The 20508-nt window shown below is 35.0% G+C and overlaps 1 protein-coding gene and 1 long non-coding RNA gene across 5 annotated transcripts in view; one reads left to right on the top strand and one right to left on the bottom strand.

Moving 5' to 3' along the window:
• DNAJB14 (DnaJ heat shock protein family (Hsp40) member B14) overlaps positions 1 to 10953 on the top strand; it is a 42436-nt gene extending 31483 nt beyond the window's left edge. For 2 of the 4 annotated variants that reach the window (XM_032633493.1, XM_032633494.1), the window contains 5 exons: positions 3795 to 3980; positions 5530 to 5624; positions 6443 to 6552; positions 7397 to 7569; positions 10375 to 10951. In XM_032633493.1, coding sequence (XP_032489384.1) covers positions 3795 to 3980; positions 5530 to 5624; positions 6443 to 6552; positions 7397 to 7569; positions 10375 to 10499 — 689 coding nt within the window. In that variant the 3' untranslated portion in view covers positions 10500 to 10951. Of the gene's footprint in view, positions 1 to 3794; positions 3981 to 5529; positions 5625 to 6442; positions 6553 to 7396; positions 7574 to 10374 lie in introns of all 4 variants that reach the window. The other 2 variants (XM_032633491.1, XM_032633492.1) reach the window with 2 other exon arrangements.
• Positions 10954 to 14239: 3286 nt separating this feature from the next.
• Positions 14240 to 20491, bottom strand: LOC116754661. The gene is made up of 4 exons (XR_004350113.1): positions 20332 to 20491; positions 19371 to 19503; positions 17883 to 17951; positions 14240 to 17422 (listed from the first exon to the last, which is right to left on the bottom strand). It is a non-coding gene; the product is annotated as an uncharacterized LOC116754661 (long non-coding RNA).
• Positions 20492 to 20508: the final 17 nt, after the last annotated feature.

Raw genomic sequence — 20508 nt, forward strand, 5'->3', positions numbered from 1 at the left:
AGACAGTTTATAAAACAAAAAGTGGGTAAGTTGGACTTCATCAAAAATTTTTTTGTTTGCTCTGCAAAGATGCTATGAAGTAACAGAAAAGACAAGCAACAAGATAGGAGAAAATATTTGCCATGCACATATCTGACAAAGGACTAGTATCTAGGTTATATAAAGAACTCCCCAGGCTTCCCTGGTGGCGCAGTGGTTGAGAGTCCGCCTGCTGATGCAGAGGACACGGGTTCGTGTCCAGGTCCGGGAAGATCCCACATGCCGCGGAACGGCTGGGCCCGTGAGCCATGGCCGCTGAGCCTGCACGTCTGGAGCCTGTGCTCCGCAACGAGAGAGGCCGCGGCAGTGAGAGGCCCGTGTACCGCAAAAAACAAAACAAAACAAACAAACAAACAAAAAGAACTCCCCAAACCCCAAATTAAAAAGCAGACAACCCAATTAGAAATTGGTTAAGAGACATGAAGAGACATCCCACAAAAGATTAAATATATACACATGGCAAATAAGCATGTGAAAAGGTTTCTTAATATCATTCATTAGCCATTAGGGATAATGCAAAGTAAAACCAAAATGAGATATCACTACACACCTATCAGAATGGTTAAAGTAAAAATTAGTAAGAACACCAAATACTGGTATGGATGCAGAGTAACTGGATCACTTATACATTGCTGATGGGATATGAAATGACACAGTCACTCTGTAAAACAGTTTAGCAATTTCTCACAAAACTAAGTATTCAACTAATAGCCCAGCAATTGCATTTCTGGGAATTTATCCCAGAAACAAAAATTTATGTTTACACGTACATGAATGTACATAACAGGTTTTTTTTTGTTTTGTTTTTTGTTTTTCTTTTTGTGGTATGTGGGCCTCTCACTGTTGTGGCCTCTCCCGTTGCGGAGCACAGGCTCTGGACGCGCAGGCTCAGCGGCCATGGCTTACGGGCCCAGCCGCTCCGCGGCATGTGGGATCCTCCCGGACCGGGGCACGAACCCGTGTCCCCTGCATCGGCAGGTGGACTCTCAACCACTGTGCCACCAGGGAGGCCCGCAGTTTTTTTTTTTTTTTTTTTTTAATTATTTTTGGCTGCGTTGGGTCCTCGTTGTTGTGCACAGGCATTCTCTAGTTGTGGCGAGCGGAGGCTACTCTTCATTGCGGTGGCTTCTTTTGTTGTGGAGCATGGGCTCTAGGTGTGTGGGCTTCAGTAGTTGCAGCACATGGGCTCAATAGTTGTGGCTCACGGGCTCTAGAGTGCAGGCTCAGTAGCTGTGGCACATGGGATTAGTTGCTCCACGGCATGTGGGATCTTCCCAGACCAGGGCTCGAACCCGAGTTCCCTGCATTGGCAGGCGGATTCTTAACCACTGCGCCACCAGGGAAGTCCCTACGTAGCAGTTTTATTTGTAGTAACCAAAAACTAGAAACAGCCCAGATGTTGTTCACTGGGTTATTAGTGAAACAAACATCCATACCATGGAAAACAATAAAAAAGGAATGAATGGCTTACATAACAGCTTGGATCCATCTCCAAAGAATTATGCTGATTGAAAAAAGCCAATCTGGGAGGTGTCATTCTATTTATATACTGTATTATTCCATTGATATAACATTCTTGAAATGCCAAGATTTTAGAAATAGAGAATAGAGTGGTTAGTTGTTGTGGGGATTTAAAGAGGGGATGGAGGGGAAGGAAGTGGGTGTGGTTATAAAAGGGCAACCTGAGACGGTGATGGAAATGTTCTATATCCTGATTATATCAATGTCAGTATCCTATCTGTGATACTGTGCTATAATTTTATAAGATATTACCATTGGGGAAATTAAGTAACAGGTAGAAGGGATCTCTTCGTAATATTTTTTACAACTTCATGTGAATCTAAAGTTAACCTCAAGATATAAAAAGTGTGATTAAGGAAAAATGAATAAAGCAGAAGGTATCTTTTAGTGAAGTAAATAACACTGAGATGGAAATGTATTTTGTGAGGCTTTTGAATACCAAAATAAATTTTGGTTTTAATTCGTAAGATAATAAGGACCTGAAAAAAAAATCTTGATTATAGGTATAGCACAAAGTAAGTGAATAGAAGATTAGTCACAGTAGATAGAATAAATTGTCTTACATATACAATTATGAATTATGACAATCTTTCACAAATATTTTCTAAAACATCATAATGTTTGGAAGTCATTTTCTTAAAAAGCAAAGCTTTAAAGATAGAATTGGGCTGCCAATATATTATTAGTATAAAAAGTAATAGCATTATGAACCTGAAATAGTCCTTTTAGTGCATAGAGGCTAAATCCTAAAACTGATATTATTACTGGAAGTACAACTTTGGCAGATATTGAAAGATATACTTCTTTTTTACGTATGTGTTAATACCTTGATGGTGTTTATAAGTACATTGCTGGGATCTCTGATTATGCTTCTCCATTGGAGCAGCATTATAAATGATTGCTGTATTTCTGAGTCACAGATCTATTTGAAAATCTGAAGAAGGTTTTGGACCATCTCCTCAGATAAATGGACCATCCACCTAATTTTTCATACCATAGGGTTCACAGACCACCTGAAAGCTATCTCTGAATCAGAAGAAAGGGTCCAGAGTATCTGTATATGATTAATTTCAGTGTGATATGTAGTCATCCAAAAACAACTACCATACCATAGGGTTCACAGACCACCTGAAAGCTATCTCTCATTCAGAAGAAAGGGTCTGGAGTATCTGTATATGATTAATTTCAGCGTGATATGTAGTCCTCCAGAAACAACTACCTAATGAGCATGTATTTGCTTGCACAGTGCCTATGGCAGCCACCACATGGGATCTCAAAAGTATTTAAAAAAAAATCCCATATGCAAGAGGTTTATGATCCAGTTTAAGAAGTAAGCTGTTCTTATAAAATGATTAATTATTAGATGTTTCAGAATATGAATAGAGTAATTCTTGCATTTTGATTAAAGCATTACAGCTTTTGTAAATTACCTCGAGAAGACATTTTGGTAATTAATGTGCTCTTTTGGACATGGGAGTATGAGGTAGGCAATAGAATTCTTTATGAATATCATGAAAGTAGCAAAGTGAGATAGGAGGACTAGAGATATGGATATATGGATTCATTCAAAACAAATTCAGTCTCTATGCTCTACCATGGGGATATTGCAGTGAAAACTTAGATACAGTCCCTACCCTCATGGAGTTGACAGTTTAAGAGAAATAAATTGTTCAGGAATAAAATGAAGAATAGCTTACTCTGGGCTGGAGTGTGCAAAAAAAGGGTTTATGGTGTAGGTTGCATAGAGTTTACTTACTGTCCTAAAATAAATTTGATCTTGAACATGTTTCCTAACTTTTTTGAACCTCAGGGGGCTCATCTGTAAAGTTGAGATACTAATGGATAAAGTAATAAGATATTGAGGTCAGAGCCTGGTAGTTGGTGGCTACTGCTATTACTATTGGTTTGAAGGGCAGTAATGAATGACTACATTGGGATACTCAAAAAAAGAAGCAGGAAGTTAGGGGAGCACAATGGTAAAGCAAGATGAGCATTCCTTTATGTTCAAGGCAGTAGGGAGACTTGCCTGGATAATATAAAAAATTGTATTGGGAGGTAATATGTGTAATTGTAAGCAATGTATAATACCTTTAAAAGAAATTGTTACTGTCTTATTATTTTTTTGATTAACCTCAAGTCACTTTTTGTTGTTGTTTGACAAATAGCCTTTATATGGGGCAGTCTTTTATAATATAAAAGCTTTGCTTATCAACTTTTGCTCATTACTTTTTCAGAGATTGGAAATGCTTATGCGGTTTTAAGCAATCCAGAAAAACGAAAGCAGTATGACCTCACAGGCAATGAAGAACAAGCATGTAATCAGCAGAACAATGGTAGATTTAATTTCCATAGAGGTTGTGAAGCTGATATAACTCCAGAAGACTTGTTTAATATATTCTTTGGTGGTGGATTTCCTTCAGGTATTTTAATGTTAGTTATAAATATTTGTACTTTATGAAGCTAGAGATCATCACCTCCAGTTAGGCTATTTAGAGATTTATGTACCTTCTCCCTGACATTTTCTTATAGTATTATGATCCTGTGATGGTTTTTCATGAAGATAGAAGAAAATTGTTAGACTTATTACCTTTATTGTAAGTCTGTCTTTTTTCTAGAACATACTTTATTTTTTAAAAGATGTTGTGTATTTTACATAGAGCTGAAGAAAGGATCTGTAAGTAGGAAATCCAGTGGCAATGCATTAGTTAAGTGCCAATACAATTGTAGGAGGTAACCTGTACCTTGAAAGACTATTTGACATTGGTTCTTTGAAGATCTTTGTAGATTTCATTAATAATATTGTAGATTGTTAATATGGATGTATGTGGAGGTACTGTCCATTGAAATGTCTGAATCATAAGTTACATATAAAGTAAGTGGGTTTTAAAAAATTACATTAAGATACAAATAATTTCTTAAACTACGCTATCAAAGTAAAATACTCTAGAAGTACTACTAAATGAATAGATTTTTAGTACCAGCATAAGTAGTACTGTGTTTTACTTACATTTACTGTAAGTTGCTTGTGTGGAAATTAATTTTCTTTAAGAGTAGCTTCTCTAAGGTGTTTAAAATTATAGGTCCAGTCTTGTTTACAGCAGTAACAAAAGGTGCTAAGTTAAACATCCCATTCAAAATTAGGATAGTCTTTATGAATGTAGCAATATAATTTGGCCTGGTAGTCCTGTCTGGATATTATTGAGAAAGATTGTGATCATTGATAAGGCATTTTGTAAAGCATCCTTGAAAGAAAGAGGATGTGTAAATACAAATTAATGACTGAAAATATAACCTGCATTTTGACATACTAGGATACATAATTACCTCTCACAAAAAAATTATTCAGACTAATAATTTTGACTAAAAATATGCTGGGAACAATTAGAAATCTTTCAGACAATAGTGAATTTTTCTGATAGTTGATTTGCAGTTCTTTTGCTTGTTATAACATAGTTTACTTTATCAGTGATAGCCATTTCTGGTTGGTCACCTTTTTTGAAAACAACTTGAATGTCCATCAACAAGAAAATGTTTGAAAATTGTGGTCTACCTGTACCATAGTATATTATACAGCTGTTTTTTAAAAAATGAATCAGAGCATGAGCTTTTGATTTCTAGAAGTACTTGTGATTCATTGATAAATGCAGAAAGCAGAGTTTCAGATTAATGATCCAAGGTTTGTAAAATCAACCAACCACAGCAAAAGTCCTCTCTGTATGCAGTATTAGGGAGGACCTCTCATTCAAGTTTTCATCAAGAAAGCGCTTCTCCTTAGTTTAAGGGAAGCAAAGAAGAATCATTCCTGGTTTTGTCCACCCTTCACTCACAAGAGGAGAGGGCAATAAGCATTCATTACTCAAACATGCATTGTTTTAGTAATTAAAATAAATAAATAAAAATATAAAGGAAAATATGATTTTTCTGATGATAATTGTTCTCCCTAATTTAACCTTGCTTTTAATTTTCTAGGTAGTGTACATTCATTTTCAAATGGACGAGCTGGCTATAGCAGTCAACATCAGCATCAACATAGTGGACATGAAAGAGAAGAAGAAAGAGGAGATGTATGTTTATGATATGATTAGAAATCAGAAAATGGCAAATTTCAGCTCAGGAAAAGCATAGAGTTGTCTGAAAATAGGGCAAGTTGTTTTAAAAGGAAGTGATGAGTTTTCTTTTACCAGAGGTGTTCAATAGAGACTAAAGAATCCTTAGGGATATTGGGGGAGCAGGGGTAGAAGTCAAGGTGAGGGGTGGTTGGGCAATATGACACCTTCACATTTGGTATTCTATGATTCTAATGAAGGTAAACTTGCAGTGTGCATGTTCTGAACGTAAATTCTTATTGTTGGTTCTAAATAATTTAGAATTAATACTGAAAAAATTAAATTAGAAGTAACTTGCCTTATTCTAATGCAGTTATACCTAATTGCATATAGCTGTTAAATTACGTGAAGGAGAAAGGTAAATGGAAAGAGCACTGGACCAGAAATTAAAAGGTCTGGTCCCCAGCTGTGCCACTCTCATCAGTGTCCATGTTCCACCCTCAAATCCATGATAAAAATAGTTTTGCAACCTGCTGCGTATTGATAGAGTCTCTGTGTACGAAGAAAAAGAGGGAGACAGAGAACGTCCTCATCTGTAAAATGAGATCAGGTTATACCAATGTTTTCCAAATCATGATCAGGATCTCTAGGTGAAGCACCTAAAAAGTTGTATTTTAAGAATCACCCCAGGACGTTGGTATGATCAGGCAGATTTGGAAGCACTGAACCGATGATCTCAAATGTCCTTTCTTCCTCTAAAAATGTTTGACAATTGTTGGATTATTGACAACTAAAGTTATATTACAATTTGTTATTCTTTGATGATTTTTTTGTAGGGAGGTTTTTCTGTGTTTATCCAGCTGATGCCCATTATTGTATTGATCCTCGTGTCATTATTAAGCCAATTGATGGTCTCTAATCCTCCTTATTCCTTATATCCCAGATCGTAAGTAGCTCAGTGAAGTTTTACAAAAAAAGAACTCTTGTTTTCTTACCTAACTAACTTTAAAGGGCCTTGTGCTCTTTTAAACTTTTAAGTGCCAAATATTCTATTACTACATGTGTACCTGATTTTAAAATGTCTAATTTTAAAGGTAGTTTACTTATGCAATAAGTTTGTATTGTGTTAGTTTACATTTCTGTTCTAATGTGGATAAAGACAGAAGTGTTACGTTCGAACTTGATGGCAATTTAATGTAATAGGTAATGTGTTGACATCAAAGACAAAAAGCTTTAGAAGACTTTAAAGACAAAAATAGAGTTGTGATTGATCTCACATAGGATTTGTGTCGTTAAATAGGATATGACTTCACTCTTCTGTTTATAAAATATTGATTAAATAAAAGCAAATATTACTTTTTTGTTATGTGAGGTATTTTTCCACAATATACTTTATATATAAGTGATCAGGACATATAGCAAATTTAATGCAGCATACCTTCCAAAAAACTTTAGTGTAATACAATGAATATAATGGAAACTTTGTAAAATCATATTGCTAGTGATTATATAGTATTAAAAACAGATTGGTCTAAAAATAAGAAGTGATTTATTGTTTACAAATAAGTTTTTTATTAACTAAAAATTGAGAGAACTTACAGGAACATAATGTATTAAAATATGATTACTTTTTTATGACATAAGTGGTGGTTTTAGGTAATTTGAGATGATATTAAATATTTGATTACCAATATTGACGTTTTAATTATTTTTATTAGCTTGATTTGTAGAAGCAGATCAGAATGTACAATTTTAATTAAAAAAATAATGATCAAGCATTTCTTTTACAGTGGATCAGGGCAAACGATTAAAATGCAGACAGAAAACTTGGGTGTCGTTTATTATGTCAACAAAGACTTTAAAAATGAATATAAAGGAATGTTATTACAAAAGGTAGAAAAGAGTGTGGAAGAAGACTATGTGACTAATATTCGAAATAATTGCTGGAAAGAAAGACAACAAAGTAAGTTTATCAAATATTTAACATCTAAAAACTTATTCAGAGTCTTTGGAATTGATTACTGTAGATTTCCCTACTCAAGGAATGTTCTAGAATTGCCTGGCACATACTCGGAGCCCAGTAGTTAAATGAGACAATATGTTTTACTGTACATGTGGTCTTATAACAGTATTTGGCACATGGCAAGAACTTAATAAACGGTGTTTATGTTATTGTTCTTAATAAATATTTGATGAAATAAGTAGATAATATCAAATTTCATTGTATTTAAGATGTTGTCAGTTGTAACATGCAACATTATTTTATGTACCACTAAGAAAGAAAAAAATCCTGGTATAAACTGTGTCATCAGTTTTAATATGTATCCTGTTTCAGAATTAAATTTGAAACTCTTCATCAATTTAGCTTCAACAGGTAACACTTAATGTACAATGAGTTTTGTTGACATTCCACTTTCCTTTACTTATTTTGTAGGTAGAGAAGTTCTTGTGAACACTTAATTTGTTTAGGCTCTTCCAGCCTCAGCTTCCTTAATTTAAGCAGTTATATCTATAAAAATATTAACTATTGACCGTAAGAATCTGCTGAGATGCTCCATGTGAACTGTTATTATAGTTTTTGGTTTTTCTTACTGTTCCAAATAATAATATAGACCATATAGTGTAGACATTGGAATTAAACGGGCTAAAGTTGAATCCTAGGTCTGAAATTTTTAACTGAGTGATTAAGGCCGAATATTCTAACCTCTATGAATTTATTCCCTCGTGTATAAAATGGATGATGATGATGATGAGTGGGTACAGGAAGTAACTATAATTTATATAATGCCTATTTTTTCAGTCATGTCCCAAGCCCTTTATATATATTAACTCATTTAAGCTCCCTCCACAATGACACTGTGAGGCGATTATACCCACTTTACATATGAGGAAACTGAGGCATAGAGAGATTAATTAGTAACTTGCCCAAGGTCATTGAGGTGATCAGTGATTCAAAACCAATTTGCTTTCATAATCTAGGCACTGTGCTTCACAGTCTTCTCTAATACCTAACTTTATGGGCTTGTTGTGAAAATTAAATCAGGCAATAGTTGAAGTGTTTCACATGTAGTAAATACTCAGAAAATGGGAGCAATTATCATCTCTTATTCACTAGGGAAAATTTGATAAAACATAACCATTGTATACTTCTAAGAGAGTTCTTATCTCTGGCATTGGTTTCTTCATCTATATACTGATAGTTAGAGGAGAAACCTCCTTGGTTTCTAAGTCTCTGAGTCTGTGAATCAGTATGTTCTCAAAGTGGAGAAGGTTACATAAGACCAGTGGTTTTTCAGCTGGGAATGATTTGCCCCTGCCTCCCAGGGGACATTTGGTAATGTCTGGAAACTGTGTGCGTCAACACGGGGTTGGGGTGGAAGGGATTGCTACTGGCATCTGATGGGTTAAGGCCAGGGATGCTGCCTAACATTCTAGGATGCACAGGACAACCTCCACACCAAGAATTATCCAGCCCCAAATGCCAGTATTGCTGAGGTTGGGAAACCGTGCATTAGCCAAAGGTCTTAAGGGAAGTATTTCCCAAATTTTACTTATTTAATTTTATTTCACCTAATTTTTTGATCTGTAGCACCTTGCACAATTGTTGGTACAACATAGGCAGAGTAAATTTTTGATGGATATATGAACAGTTGGATGAATGATTAATGAATTCATATGAATGAATGTATGAAAGACTTGCTTATTTTGTGCTAAAAGAATGATGAGCACATTAGATATCTCATTTTCAGATACAAGTCCTAGTCCGCAGCCAAATACGGGTGATTTGGGGGTTATGCATACTTACATTCTATTACCTTAAATAAAAATTGGGAATTGACTGCATAAACAGAAAGAAAGAAGGAAAGATATTCATGTTTATGAATGAGTGTAATGTTATGTTTAAAGTGCCGACTCTGGGACTGTCTTGCAAGATCCTGTCTTCACCAACGCATTACCTAGTTACTTAACCTCTCTAAATCTTAGTTATCTTGTCATTAAAATATGGACCATAACAGATAATATATGGTAACACTTAGCGTAATGTCTTGTACCCATAAGTACATAAGTATTCTATATTATTATTTTTTATTATTTTTTTTTTTTACTCCATCCCTAGCATAAGCCAAGTAGTTTTTGTGGCATAATTTAGTTTAATCTTTTAACAATCCGACAAGATCAACATCAATAGTTTCACAAAATGTGAAGAATTGCTCAATCAAGGTGAGGGGTTTTAGAGTGTTTATTGTGGTACTCAACTTGTGTATGTTTAAGATTTTCAATATACAATTCAACAAATTCAGTGGAGCGGGGCTTACTCTTTGTTGCAGTGCACAGGCTTCCTGTTGCGGAGCACCGGCTCCAGGCGTGCTGGCTTCAGTAGTTGCAGCACTTGGGCTTAGTAGTTGCGGCACGTGGGCCCTAGAGCATGAGGGCTTCAGTAGTTGTGGCACACGGGCTCTGTAGTTGTGGCGCACAGGCTTAGTTGCTCTGCAGCACATGGGATCTTCCCGGACCAGGGCTCGAACTTGTGAACCCTGCATTGGCAGGCGGATTCTTAACCACTGCACCACCAGCGAAGTCCCTCTGTGTTTGTTTCACATGGTAGGATTCCAAATGGCTTTTAGGTCTAGTACTTGGATTTCTTTAAAACAAACAAACAGTTAATAGAAATATATTGAAGGACTTATATGAAAACATCTTTGAGTTTAAACAACTAGTTGATCTAAATTACTATTTACTTAGAAAATTTTTTGGTTGTTGTTAACAGAAACAGATATGCAGTATGCAGCAAAAGTATACCATGATGAACGACTCCGAAGGAAGGCAGATGCCTTGAGCATGGACAACTGTAAAGAATTGGAGCGGCTGACAAGTATTTATAAAGGAGGATGAACTGGAATTTTATTTATACCTTTTAGAGTACTCTCTATTTTTTCTGTAAGTAAGTTTAGTTTCATCATGAGAGCTAAAGAAAAAGATTTGATGTTGAAAACTAAACTGAATAGTTGGTCCCTGAAATCTTGGACTGTTTATGACCTACTGGCTCCTTTAAATAGTAAGAAACTGAAAACTAAAATTAATATTTTAGTTATGCTTCTGCGGTTATTTTCACTTTAAAAGCTTATATGATTCCTAACTAAAAATGTCTTGAGAAAGGATTATCACACCTGTAGCCATTTCTGGTTTTAGATTCTCAATTTCTTTCCCTTGTCATGTAAATATTTATGGAATGATCGTTTTCTGTATATACAGATTATTGCCTTTTAATTTAAATTCTTTTGGTGTTTAGCTCCATGAGACACTTTAGTTTAAAGTGATGGAATAAATGTTTTATGACGAAATTACATTTTCCTTGTCAGATGTCCAGTGTGTGGAGGTTGCAATGAAACTTTATCAAAAAGAAAAGAAAAAACAAAAGTTGTTTAACTTTGTGTAAAATCTTGTAGCATTATCAGCGTAGAGGGAATCGATATTTTTAATATTGCCATTATATTCTAAATTATATATTGAGATAAATGAACTGGTGTAAAGTATCAGTTTGCTATTTATTTAGTTTTATGAATTGCTAAGCCATGCATAGAAATGAAATGCTATACTGATAGATTTTAAAGAAAATATGAGGAAACGGCTCTATAAACGTTAACCAAAAAGGGTCTTCAACAGTAAATTGCAGTTATGTCATTTGCAATTCCAGTAACTAAAAGGCCCCCAAATGTTCATATATATACATCTTTGAAGGCTGCTAAAATTTATGAAGAAAAGGGCCTACCTGTTTTACCCCCCATGGAAATTTGCAGTTTCTTCTTAGTGATGAGGATCCTTAGTAAACAGGATCCAAAACTAAATGAGTTCTTAATATTGTCTAAGTAATAGGAAAAATTACTACTGAAATAAAGCTTTGTGCCTTTTAACCTGATTGCCAACTTGTAAACATATAGGTAGATTAACATGAGACTTACTTGATCAGAGCATGATCTGTTTGGCCATATACAGCAGTGAGCAGAAACATAGCAGTAGGTAGAATAGTGATTTATAGCAAGTTATCCTTACAAAAATTTGAGCTAAAATCTATTCACCATTGAGTAATTCAATTAATCCTATAGGAATAAGCTCCTTATAATTAAATCCATAATATAAATTGGAAAAATCAGCTGGAAATTGAAGTTTTTGGTGCCTGTATGTTGGATGTGAAACTATTTGATTTCTAGTCTATGTTTTTTTTTCTTTCTTCTATGTTTAACAGTTGTATTTTAATGATTTTGCTTTCATACTCATTTAACAGAACATGAGCACATCTTTGGTTAGGTTTTTTTGTGTGTGAGAGAATGCTAGTTAGAGTGCAGTGTTCTTTTATTTAAAGATTTTTTTCTGAATGTAATTTATATACCATCTGTTGAATAGAACTTCTGAAATGACCATTCTTTTTTAAATGTTCTCTTGTATCCCCTTTTCCAGTAAATCAATAGAAATGCTTGATTGTATTAGTTGTTTAACTAAACAGCATACTATCCTAGGAAAACTGGACAGCTTAACCAACTTTCTTTAGAAATGCAACCTTAAAAAGAAAAAATATCGTGCTTAAAAGAAAATACAATTTAAAATATTTTCTTCAGCCTATAGAATTAGTTTCTTAAAAACAAGGTCATAGCATTCTAATTAACTTTGAAAGTTTATATGCATCAGAAAACTTATACAAATATAAATGAAAAAAGTTTCATCCATTATTTTTCCAGTTTTAATGGGATATTTACACTATTGTGATTGATGCTTATGTGAATTGAACTCTTGTTGACTGATTCTTTTTCCCTTAATCCTGACTTTAAGGGGATAGGTGAAGTTATCAAGTTAAGTGAAGTTATATATTGTGAAGTCATACATGGCCTTTGGACAGTACTATATTTCAGTTGCATTACATTTCATTTCATAAAATGCATTTGATAAAATTTTCAAACAACTGTGGGAAATGACTGATCGAGTGCCTGACAATTGAAGCCACATGTAAAGTATGCAAGTAAAAAGTAAGTCCTTAATGTCAGCTATATCATGGTGTAAAGGCCCGTCCAAGGGTCTTAGAATTTTGGGTTAATTCTACAAAGTAAAAAGACTTCTACTATCTTTTTTTTTTAATCAAAGTGTATGATTTACAGTGTCAGCTATCTTGAGATGTAAGATTTTCACATTTGCTGCTCTTCTAACAAAAATTCCATTTTGCCATCTTATTTTTAGCTACCTGAGCTTTCCAATTTAATTTGATAACTTGTCCTCTTCATTTTAATCATTGCCTAAAAGCCCTCAATCTTTGAGTATTGATTTACTAGCTTTTCTAACTGGTATTTTAGAAGTTTGGCAGCAATTATATTTATTAGTGCTTTACATTTTTATCCCTTTTTAAATACATACACAAACATCATTGTCTTTGCAAGGATTTGGGGGAAAGTAAATAGTACCTTTTCTCCTCCTCTTTTAATTCCTTTGTTTCCAAATAGGTGCTAATCATTTGTAAGTTTTGGAATTTATTGTGATCAAATCTGAGAATTTAATTCTCAACAATGAGAAATAATAAGTGAAAACAATATGTTTTGGGAACAGACTGCATTTGAATGCTTAAATAAGTATTTGTTTCATAATCATTACATTCTTATATATGATAATTACAAAGATTTGGTAGAGAAGAGTAAGCCCTTAAGGTATATATATGCCAGTGCATTAAACCACTTTGCTTTTATGTCAGCTCAGGTGTTATTAGGAACAGGAAGATAGAATTCCAGCCCTTTGCTTTAATTGCACTTTCATGCTTAAGTGTTCTTCCTGTTAAATCTTTAGTTATACTAGTATGTAAAATTGTTACTGAGAGAAATGGTTAACCTCTTGATTTCCCTTTGTTGATTTGTAGTATTTTTTAAATGCAGCTGTTATTTAACAGATGTGACATGTTAGTATTACTTAATAATGCATTCTAATGTATTTCATTTAAAAAATATCCCACCTGTGTTAAGGCAGTGAAATATTTCTAGATGTTGGCCTGAGGACCAAATGAGCCGTCTTTTTAGTTAAGTAAGAATTATGTCAAAAGACCAAATGATTCAAAAGGAGAATTTGTGCACTTATTTATTAGCTTTCCCATATGAAGCTTGTGTTCAGTATTACTCTTACTATTATCTGTCGTCATACTGAGTGAACCAACTGAAAAGGCATTCATAATTTTTTTTCTTTTTTTTTTTTTTTTTGCGGTACACGGGCCTCTCACCGCTGTGGCCTCCCCCGTTGCGGAGCACAGGCTCCGGACGCGCAGGCTCAGCGGCCATGGCTCACGGGCCCAGCCGCTCCGCGGCATGTGGGATCCTCCCGGACCGGGGCACGAACCAGTGTCCCCTGCATCAGCAGGCGGACTCTCAACCACTGCACCATCACGGGAGCCCCATAATCTTTTTTCTTAACTGAACAGAAAATCTTCTGAAAATGAACAATAAATCTTAATTTTAATCTGTACTAGATAGCTGAAAAACCTTGTCTCTTGGCCATATTGGACTACTGCCCAAAGTCCATAAATTCTCCATAAACCCATGAAAAAGAAAAGAGAGTAGTCTCACAATAACTTCAAAGTTTTTTTAATTCTAATTTTTAAGTTCAAAGAAGAAGTGGGTAGAATGATGATCTTCAATAATTCTTGCACATTCCTTTAATAATCTGGCAGGCATTACAGTCCTCGAATTCAGGCTTCCTCTTTGTTTTATTACTATTCAATAGACAGTTTCGTATAAGTGGAAACATTTTCCCTCAAAACACTAGTTCAAAACATATTCCTTATATTAAGGATTATGTAAGCACATTTTTTGTAACTTCCTGCGTGTAACTCTCCTGTTGATATGTGATTCCTTTTCATTTATTTAATTTTATTATCTGCTGGTTTTGGGGCCAATAGATTTGTGAATATTCTGTGGATGTGTCCATGTATACGTGTGTGTGTGTGTGTGTGTATATATATATATATATATATATATATATATACACACACACGTATATATATATATTTTTTCCAGCTAATACCTCAAATATGTGATTGTTTAATATATACCACATTATATTTGCACAGAGCAGGGCTTCCATTAGCAGTGGATTTTCTTATTTCTAACTTTGAAAATCAGTCCACAGAATTTCATTGGTGTGGATTCTTTCTGTTGATCTTTTCCATATTTTAACAGAAATTCCTATTATAAGGCCCATACTTCAAATATAATTGTATCTTTCTATAGCAATCTGCAAGTATGTAGGGGTAAGAAGTGTTTCTTGGAATGTTTTAGTAAGTTACCATAAAAAATTGGAATTACTCGTTGCCAAGCTGTCTGGTAACTGCATAACAGATGACATCTGGCATGAGTGTGAATGTCTCATTCACTTCAGTCCAGGAGTTGGGACATTCTAATCTGATATTCTACTTTGCCATTTAAGAGCACCACTAAAATAATAGAGATTTTTCAATGACATCGGAGTATTTTAAGCATCAATTTAAAAATGAACTGCTTTGGACTGTATATGGATGGATGACTATATCAATGAGAAGAAAGAAACTCACACATAAATAATATTTTTATAATTTATTTGTATTAAGAAATGCTTCTTACCTGTTTTAATTTTTGGGTTGCTACATAAGACTTTCTTTCCATATGAAGTTTAGATCATGTTTTTTAAAAGCTGCAGGTAATTTTCAAGGTGTGATGGAATTTTACTGGAAGCCTTGTGTAAGTTAAATGAAGTGAAATTGGTAAAGGAGATCTTACTTTATTTGTCTATAGTGCATTCAAGATTATACAATTAGATTTCAAAATGAAATTTCAATGAAATGTCTGATTTGTAAAATATTTAATGTTATATCAGACTTAATATAAAATAAAATTTTCTGTGTGAGAACTTTGTTAAAGAAAATGCATTTGATTTTTAATGAATGTTCTGCTGATTTATGATGACTTTTTGTCTTTCAGTCTCTGCAGTTTATCTCAATATATGAATAAAAAGAAGGTCTGTTCTCACTGTAAAGGATTTGTTTTTATCATGTTTTATATTCTTAATATGGCCTTTCCTTCATTCATTCAACCATTCAACAAATGTATGAATGTTTGCTATAACCCAGGCGGTAATATGGAAATTAATCACTGAACAAGGCAAAAATCCTTATGAAGTTTACATCTAGCAAGGGAAATAAATGTCAAGTAAATAACTAATTATAATTATGATGAATGCTACAAAGAAAATTACAAGGTACAACAAAAGCATATATCTGGAAGGCTTAACCTACTCTGGGAGGATTAGGGAAGGTTTCTCTGAGGAAGTGAGCTTAAGCTGAAACCCAAAAGATGAGATAAGTAGGAGTGAGGTGAATGCTAGATAAATATTTCAGGCAGAGTGTGCTAAGTTGATAAAGTCATAGAAACTTTACAGAAGTGAAAACAAACTTGTATGATTATGACATAGGAAGCCAGGCTAAGTTAGAGAATTAAAATAAGATAAGGGCCAGATCCCATGAGGCTATATATAAACCATGATGATTTATGTTCAAAGAAAAACTTTGAGATTTTTAATGAAGGAGTTAACATGATGAGACTTGAGTTTTTAAAATAACATTTTAGTTGTTGTGCAAAGAAGACTGGAGGGCAAAAGTGAATGTAGGAAATGATAGGAAGTATTGTCAAAGGAGAGATGATCATGGCTTGGACCAGAGTAGGAATATAGTGATTGATTTTGAGATACAGTCAGGATGTAGAATCAAGAGAATTATTTGATTGATTGGATTTGGGATAAATGGAGGCAGCAATTAAAAACTTTCCAAAAATTTGGCTATGAAAAGAAGTAGAGAAAAGGGGTGGTAGCTGGAAGATGTGGTTTCTAAGAAGGCTTTTGTTTTTTCAATTATTATTTATTACATGAAACCTTACTACTTATTACATGAGAGACCTTACTAATTCTTTTTATTCTGGTGGAAAGGGGCAAGTAGAAAGTGAAAGAATAGAGAAAAAGAAGGATAATAGCATTAAGTACCTGATATTCTAGAGGATGTTGGAGCCACTGCAAAGATGGAATAATTACTTTAGCTAAGAGACACCACCAGCATTCTTTCAGAAAGGAATATATGGGTTATGGCTTGTATTTTCTTAATAACGTAAGCAGTTTATGGAAAATTAGGGGGTGGAGAGGATGATAAGCAGACACGTCAAAAAGAATGAAGACAATTTGAAGGAATCATTTTCACTGAGTCATCTGACTAGTGAAATGTAGGATTTCTTTGGGTCCCACAGTGGTGACAGAATTTACAATCTGTTAAATTTTGTGTATTTTTTCCAACTTAGTCCAGCAGCCTTGGCATAGACATGTAGAATACAACTCATTTAACTCTTCCAAATTTGAGGTTCTGTTAGGCAGGAAAGATGGTAAGGGCATTTAAGATGTTGACAAGTGAGTGGTTTCACTGACTATTAGATGTAAGCCAGAGATCGAGGGAATTAGTGATTCCTGAGGTGACCGCCTAAGTCTAGAGAAAGTTATTGTATAGAACTTATAACTGACTAGAGAAAGTTATTGTATAGACCTTATAATTGTATTTTCAGTGGGCCAAATCCCAAACCAGAGCCAAAATCAAAATTTGTAAGACATTTTCCAACTTGGCCAGTGTAAGTGATAAAATTTTCATTTTTGTATGTTGGAGAATCAGCAAGACTCTCCTCCCCATACGAGTTTGAATACCAATAGGATTTTCACACAGACAGCAGAGCCAGCATAAATCCAGATGATTGATTGTTGATTTTTTGATAGGAAACCAGAATCTAAAAAAAAAAAACACGAAAAAATTGAGAGCTCTGCTGTATACAACAGCTAAGAGAAATTTAAGCTAAAGAGAAGCAGAAACAAAGGCTCTGATATAATAAACTCAGAACTTTAACATGTGTATGTTTGTTGACTATATAATGTACTAGTATGCTGTGTACATAGTAGAACAAAATAGCAAATTTGTATAATGAGATAAAAATTTTGTGTGCATATGCATGTATGTGTATACTATCTGTTTCTTTCTGAACCTCAGAGATCATCTGTTAAATCCCACTTTGGGGAACTGGCACACGGTCCTGATAATCTTTTAGGTCAGTAAATATTTCCCTTAGTCCTGTACCAACAGCAGTGTTATTGATGGGTAAATGCAAACAGATCAATCTGAGTACATAAGGAACTCTCCTATTGACATGCCATAATTTGGAAACCACCACACTTGGAAATTAAAAATCTTACTAGATTTTTCAATTTGTAGACATCGTGGTATTTGGAGATCTTGGAAAGCTGTGCTCTCCTTTCTTGCCACTGAAGAGGAAGAAAAAAATCAGCAATATTTTCCAGATCAACTACCATATAATAATGTCATTAAAATGGATAATTATGTTAAAATGAAAAGTAGTGCTTCCAGAAATTAGAAGTTCTTGCTAGAGTTCATATTTTTATTTGCCTCCAAACTTGGGGGCAAATGGTGGGGAGGTACGGGGGAAATAAGGAGTTTTAGTTTTAGTCAGGGCCAGGACTAATGGTTTCTTGTAATCACTTTCATTCTACAAATGTTGAAATGAGTACCTACAGAATGCAAGAAACAGAGGCATTGTAGGAAACTGGAAAAAATCTAAACCGTGACCCTTCTTTCTAGACCTTATGGTCTCACTGGGTAAACAAACTAAATCTATGACACATAATTATGCACAGATAAATATCAACCATTCTTGGTAGTATATAGGAGCATTCAAGAGAATGTGATGGATGAGAAGGTGTTATAAGGAAATAAGATTTAAATAACTAAGGCAGAAAATGAAGGGGTTTAGAACATGCCACCCTGAAATATGCCACTTTAGCATATTGATTATTTTGATCTGAAGGCACTAGGAAACAGCAAATGCAGGAAGGGCTCTCTGACCTCCTACTTTCTACTTAAAGGCTTGTCATAAAACTTCCCAGGAGAAAGGTGCCCTCCCTCTACCAGGAAGAGAAGAACATTCTTATCACCAGAGATGGAACTGACACTGAAATGGACCTGTGCAAACAAACCTACTAAAATAATCCTTATCTCCCATTAGTTTATCCCATACGTTTAATAGTCACTGTTGTACAATCTACTGCCCCTAGCCCAAGCCCCCTTGTCTGTCTCAACCCCACAATTTGTTTTTTGTGTAAAAAGGTGTATAAACTTTGGGCCTAATGGCTTTGGGTCTTCATTTTCCTTCTGAAGACTCCCATGTACATGTAAAAATATTCAATGGATTTGTATGATTTTCCTCCTGTTAATCTGTTAATTTCATTGTTAGACCCAGCCACAAAATTAAAGAAGGTAAAAGGAAGTTTTGCCTCTCCTACGAGAGAAATGAGCATTTCAGATTCGGGAACCTCCATAACTAGCATGGGAAAATAAGAGTCATTTGGATGGAAGGGTGAGGTAATCAATTCGGCTGGAAGTATAGGATTCACAATAGAGTGCATTTAGAAGTAAAATAAAATGACACGTTAGTGCCAGATTAAAGACTACATCAACTATTGTCTGCAATGGTATATCACTAAAGATTTTTTGATCAGCAATAATGTACGTTATTTTAGAAAGGTTTAATTGGCCATTGTTGAGTGGCTATTGATACAGTCTTGCTGAATGGAATAATGGTTTGAAGAACTGAAAAAATCTAGATGTAAAAAAGCATTGTTAAGGAAGAAAAGAACATGAGGAAGGAAAGAGAGCAAACATGATACCTGATGGAATCTTGGAACCATCATGGACGTAGATCAGGAAACAGGTTTACTGGCGTTTTTAGAGCCTTTGACTTAGAACTGACAGACACGTGTAGAAATATTGAACATCCAACAAGCAGCTGAAAATGTGAACCTAGAACTCAGATGAAAAGTGCAGATTTAGGACTCACATTCTCAGGACACTGTGGAAAGGGAAAAACAGCAGAGGAATCAAAGACAAACTTTAAATGCCTTCATTTAAGAGGAGGCTAGAGTGGGTGAGGAGCTAAAATAAGTGCAGTGTCCTAGAAGCTAAGAAATGAAAGGAAGGAAAAGGAAGTGATCTTCAATGACGTCAGTTGCTATGGAACTGTCAAGTTCACTTGTAATGACAAGGAGGTCATTTGTAACAGCTGGGAGCTTTGTAGTTTACCATTTCATCCTCCTAAGGATAACTAGGAAATAAGTATCTTTTCACCACGTCTTGGACTATGGTTCCTTTTGCACTTCTACTTTTTGGGATTGGAGTTGACAATCAGTCGAAAACAAGTTCCCATAGACCTCATTTTCCTACCACCTGCTGTAGGTTTTCCTTAAATGTGCACACAAGCAATGCACGAAACAAAAAGTAATGTAGGCAGTCCTTAAAGGTATAGCCTTCTAAGTCAAGGGCCAGTGAAAGAAAGTTGTTCAATGTCTGCATATGTAGAGGCTTCAGGTACACACATAACTCATCTCCAGAAAGCTCATGGATCCTCGATTCAATCTAGACAGGGCCTGAGTCACAGTACGTGGGTAGCACCCATGGGAAAGCCAAAAGAGCTTTAAATTGGGGTCAGAAACTTATGGACCTGGGACTTCTAATCAAGGGCAATCTGGTGTTTGCTGTTCAAGCGTGTAACACCACCCCTTCAAATTTCTCCATCTACAAGAAGAGGTTTTAAGATAACGGGCCCTAAAAAAACTAATGAGATTTTTCCACCTTCTCCAAACAAAAACGTCTTCTTGCTTGCGTTTTCCGGGGGTCTTCACGGCTCAGCGATTTCTTAGGAATCTCGATCCGACAGCCGAGGTCGCGACGTCCGGGTCTCTGTGCAGGTGCAGGAAGCAGCCCCCGGGTTGCGGGGCAGGGCTGGGCGCGTCGCGCGTACGCGCGCTC

Source organism: Phocoena sinus, chromosome 5 (genome assembly GCF_008692025.1).
Source record: "Phocoena sinus isolate mPhoSin1 chromosome 5, mPhoSin1.pri, whole genome shotgun sequence".
NCBI lineage: Eukaryota > Metazoa > Chordata > Mammalia > Artiodactyla > Phocoenidae > Phocoena > Phocoena sinus.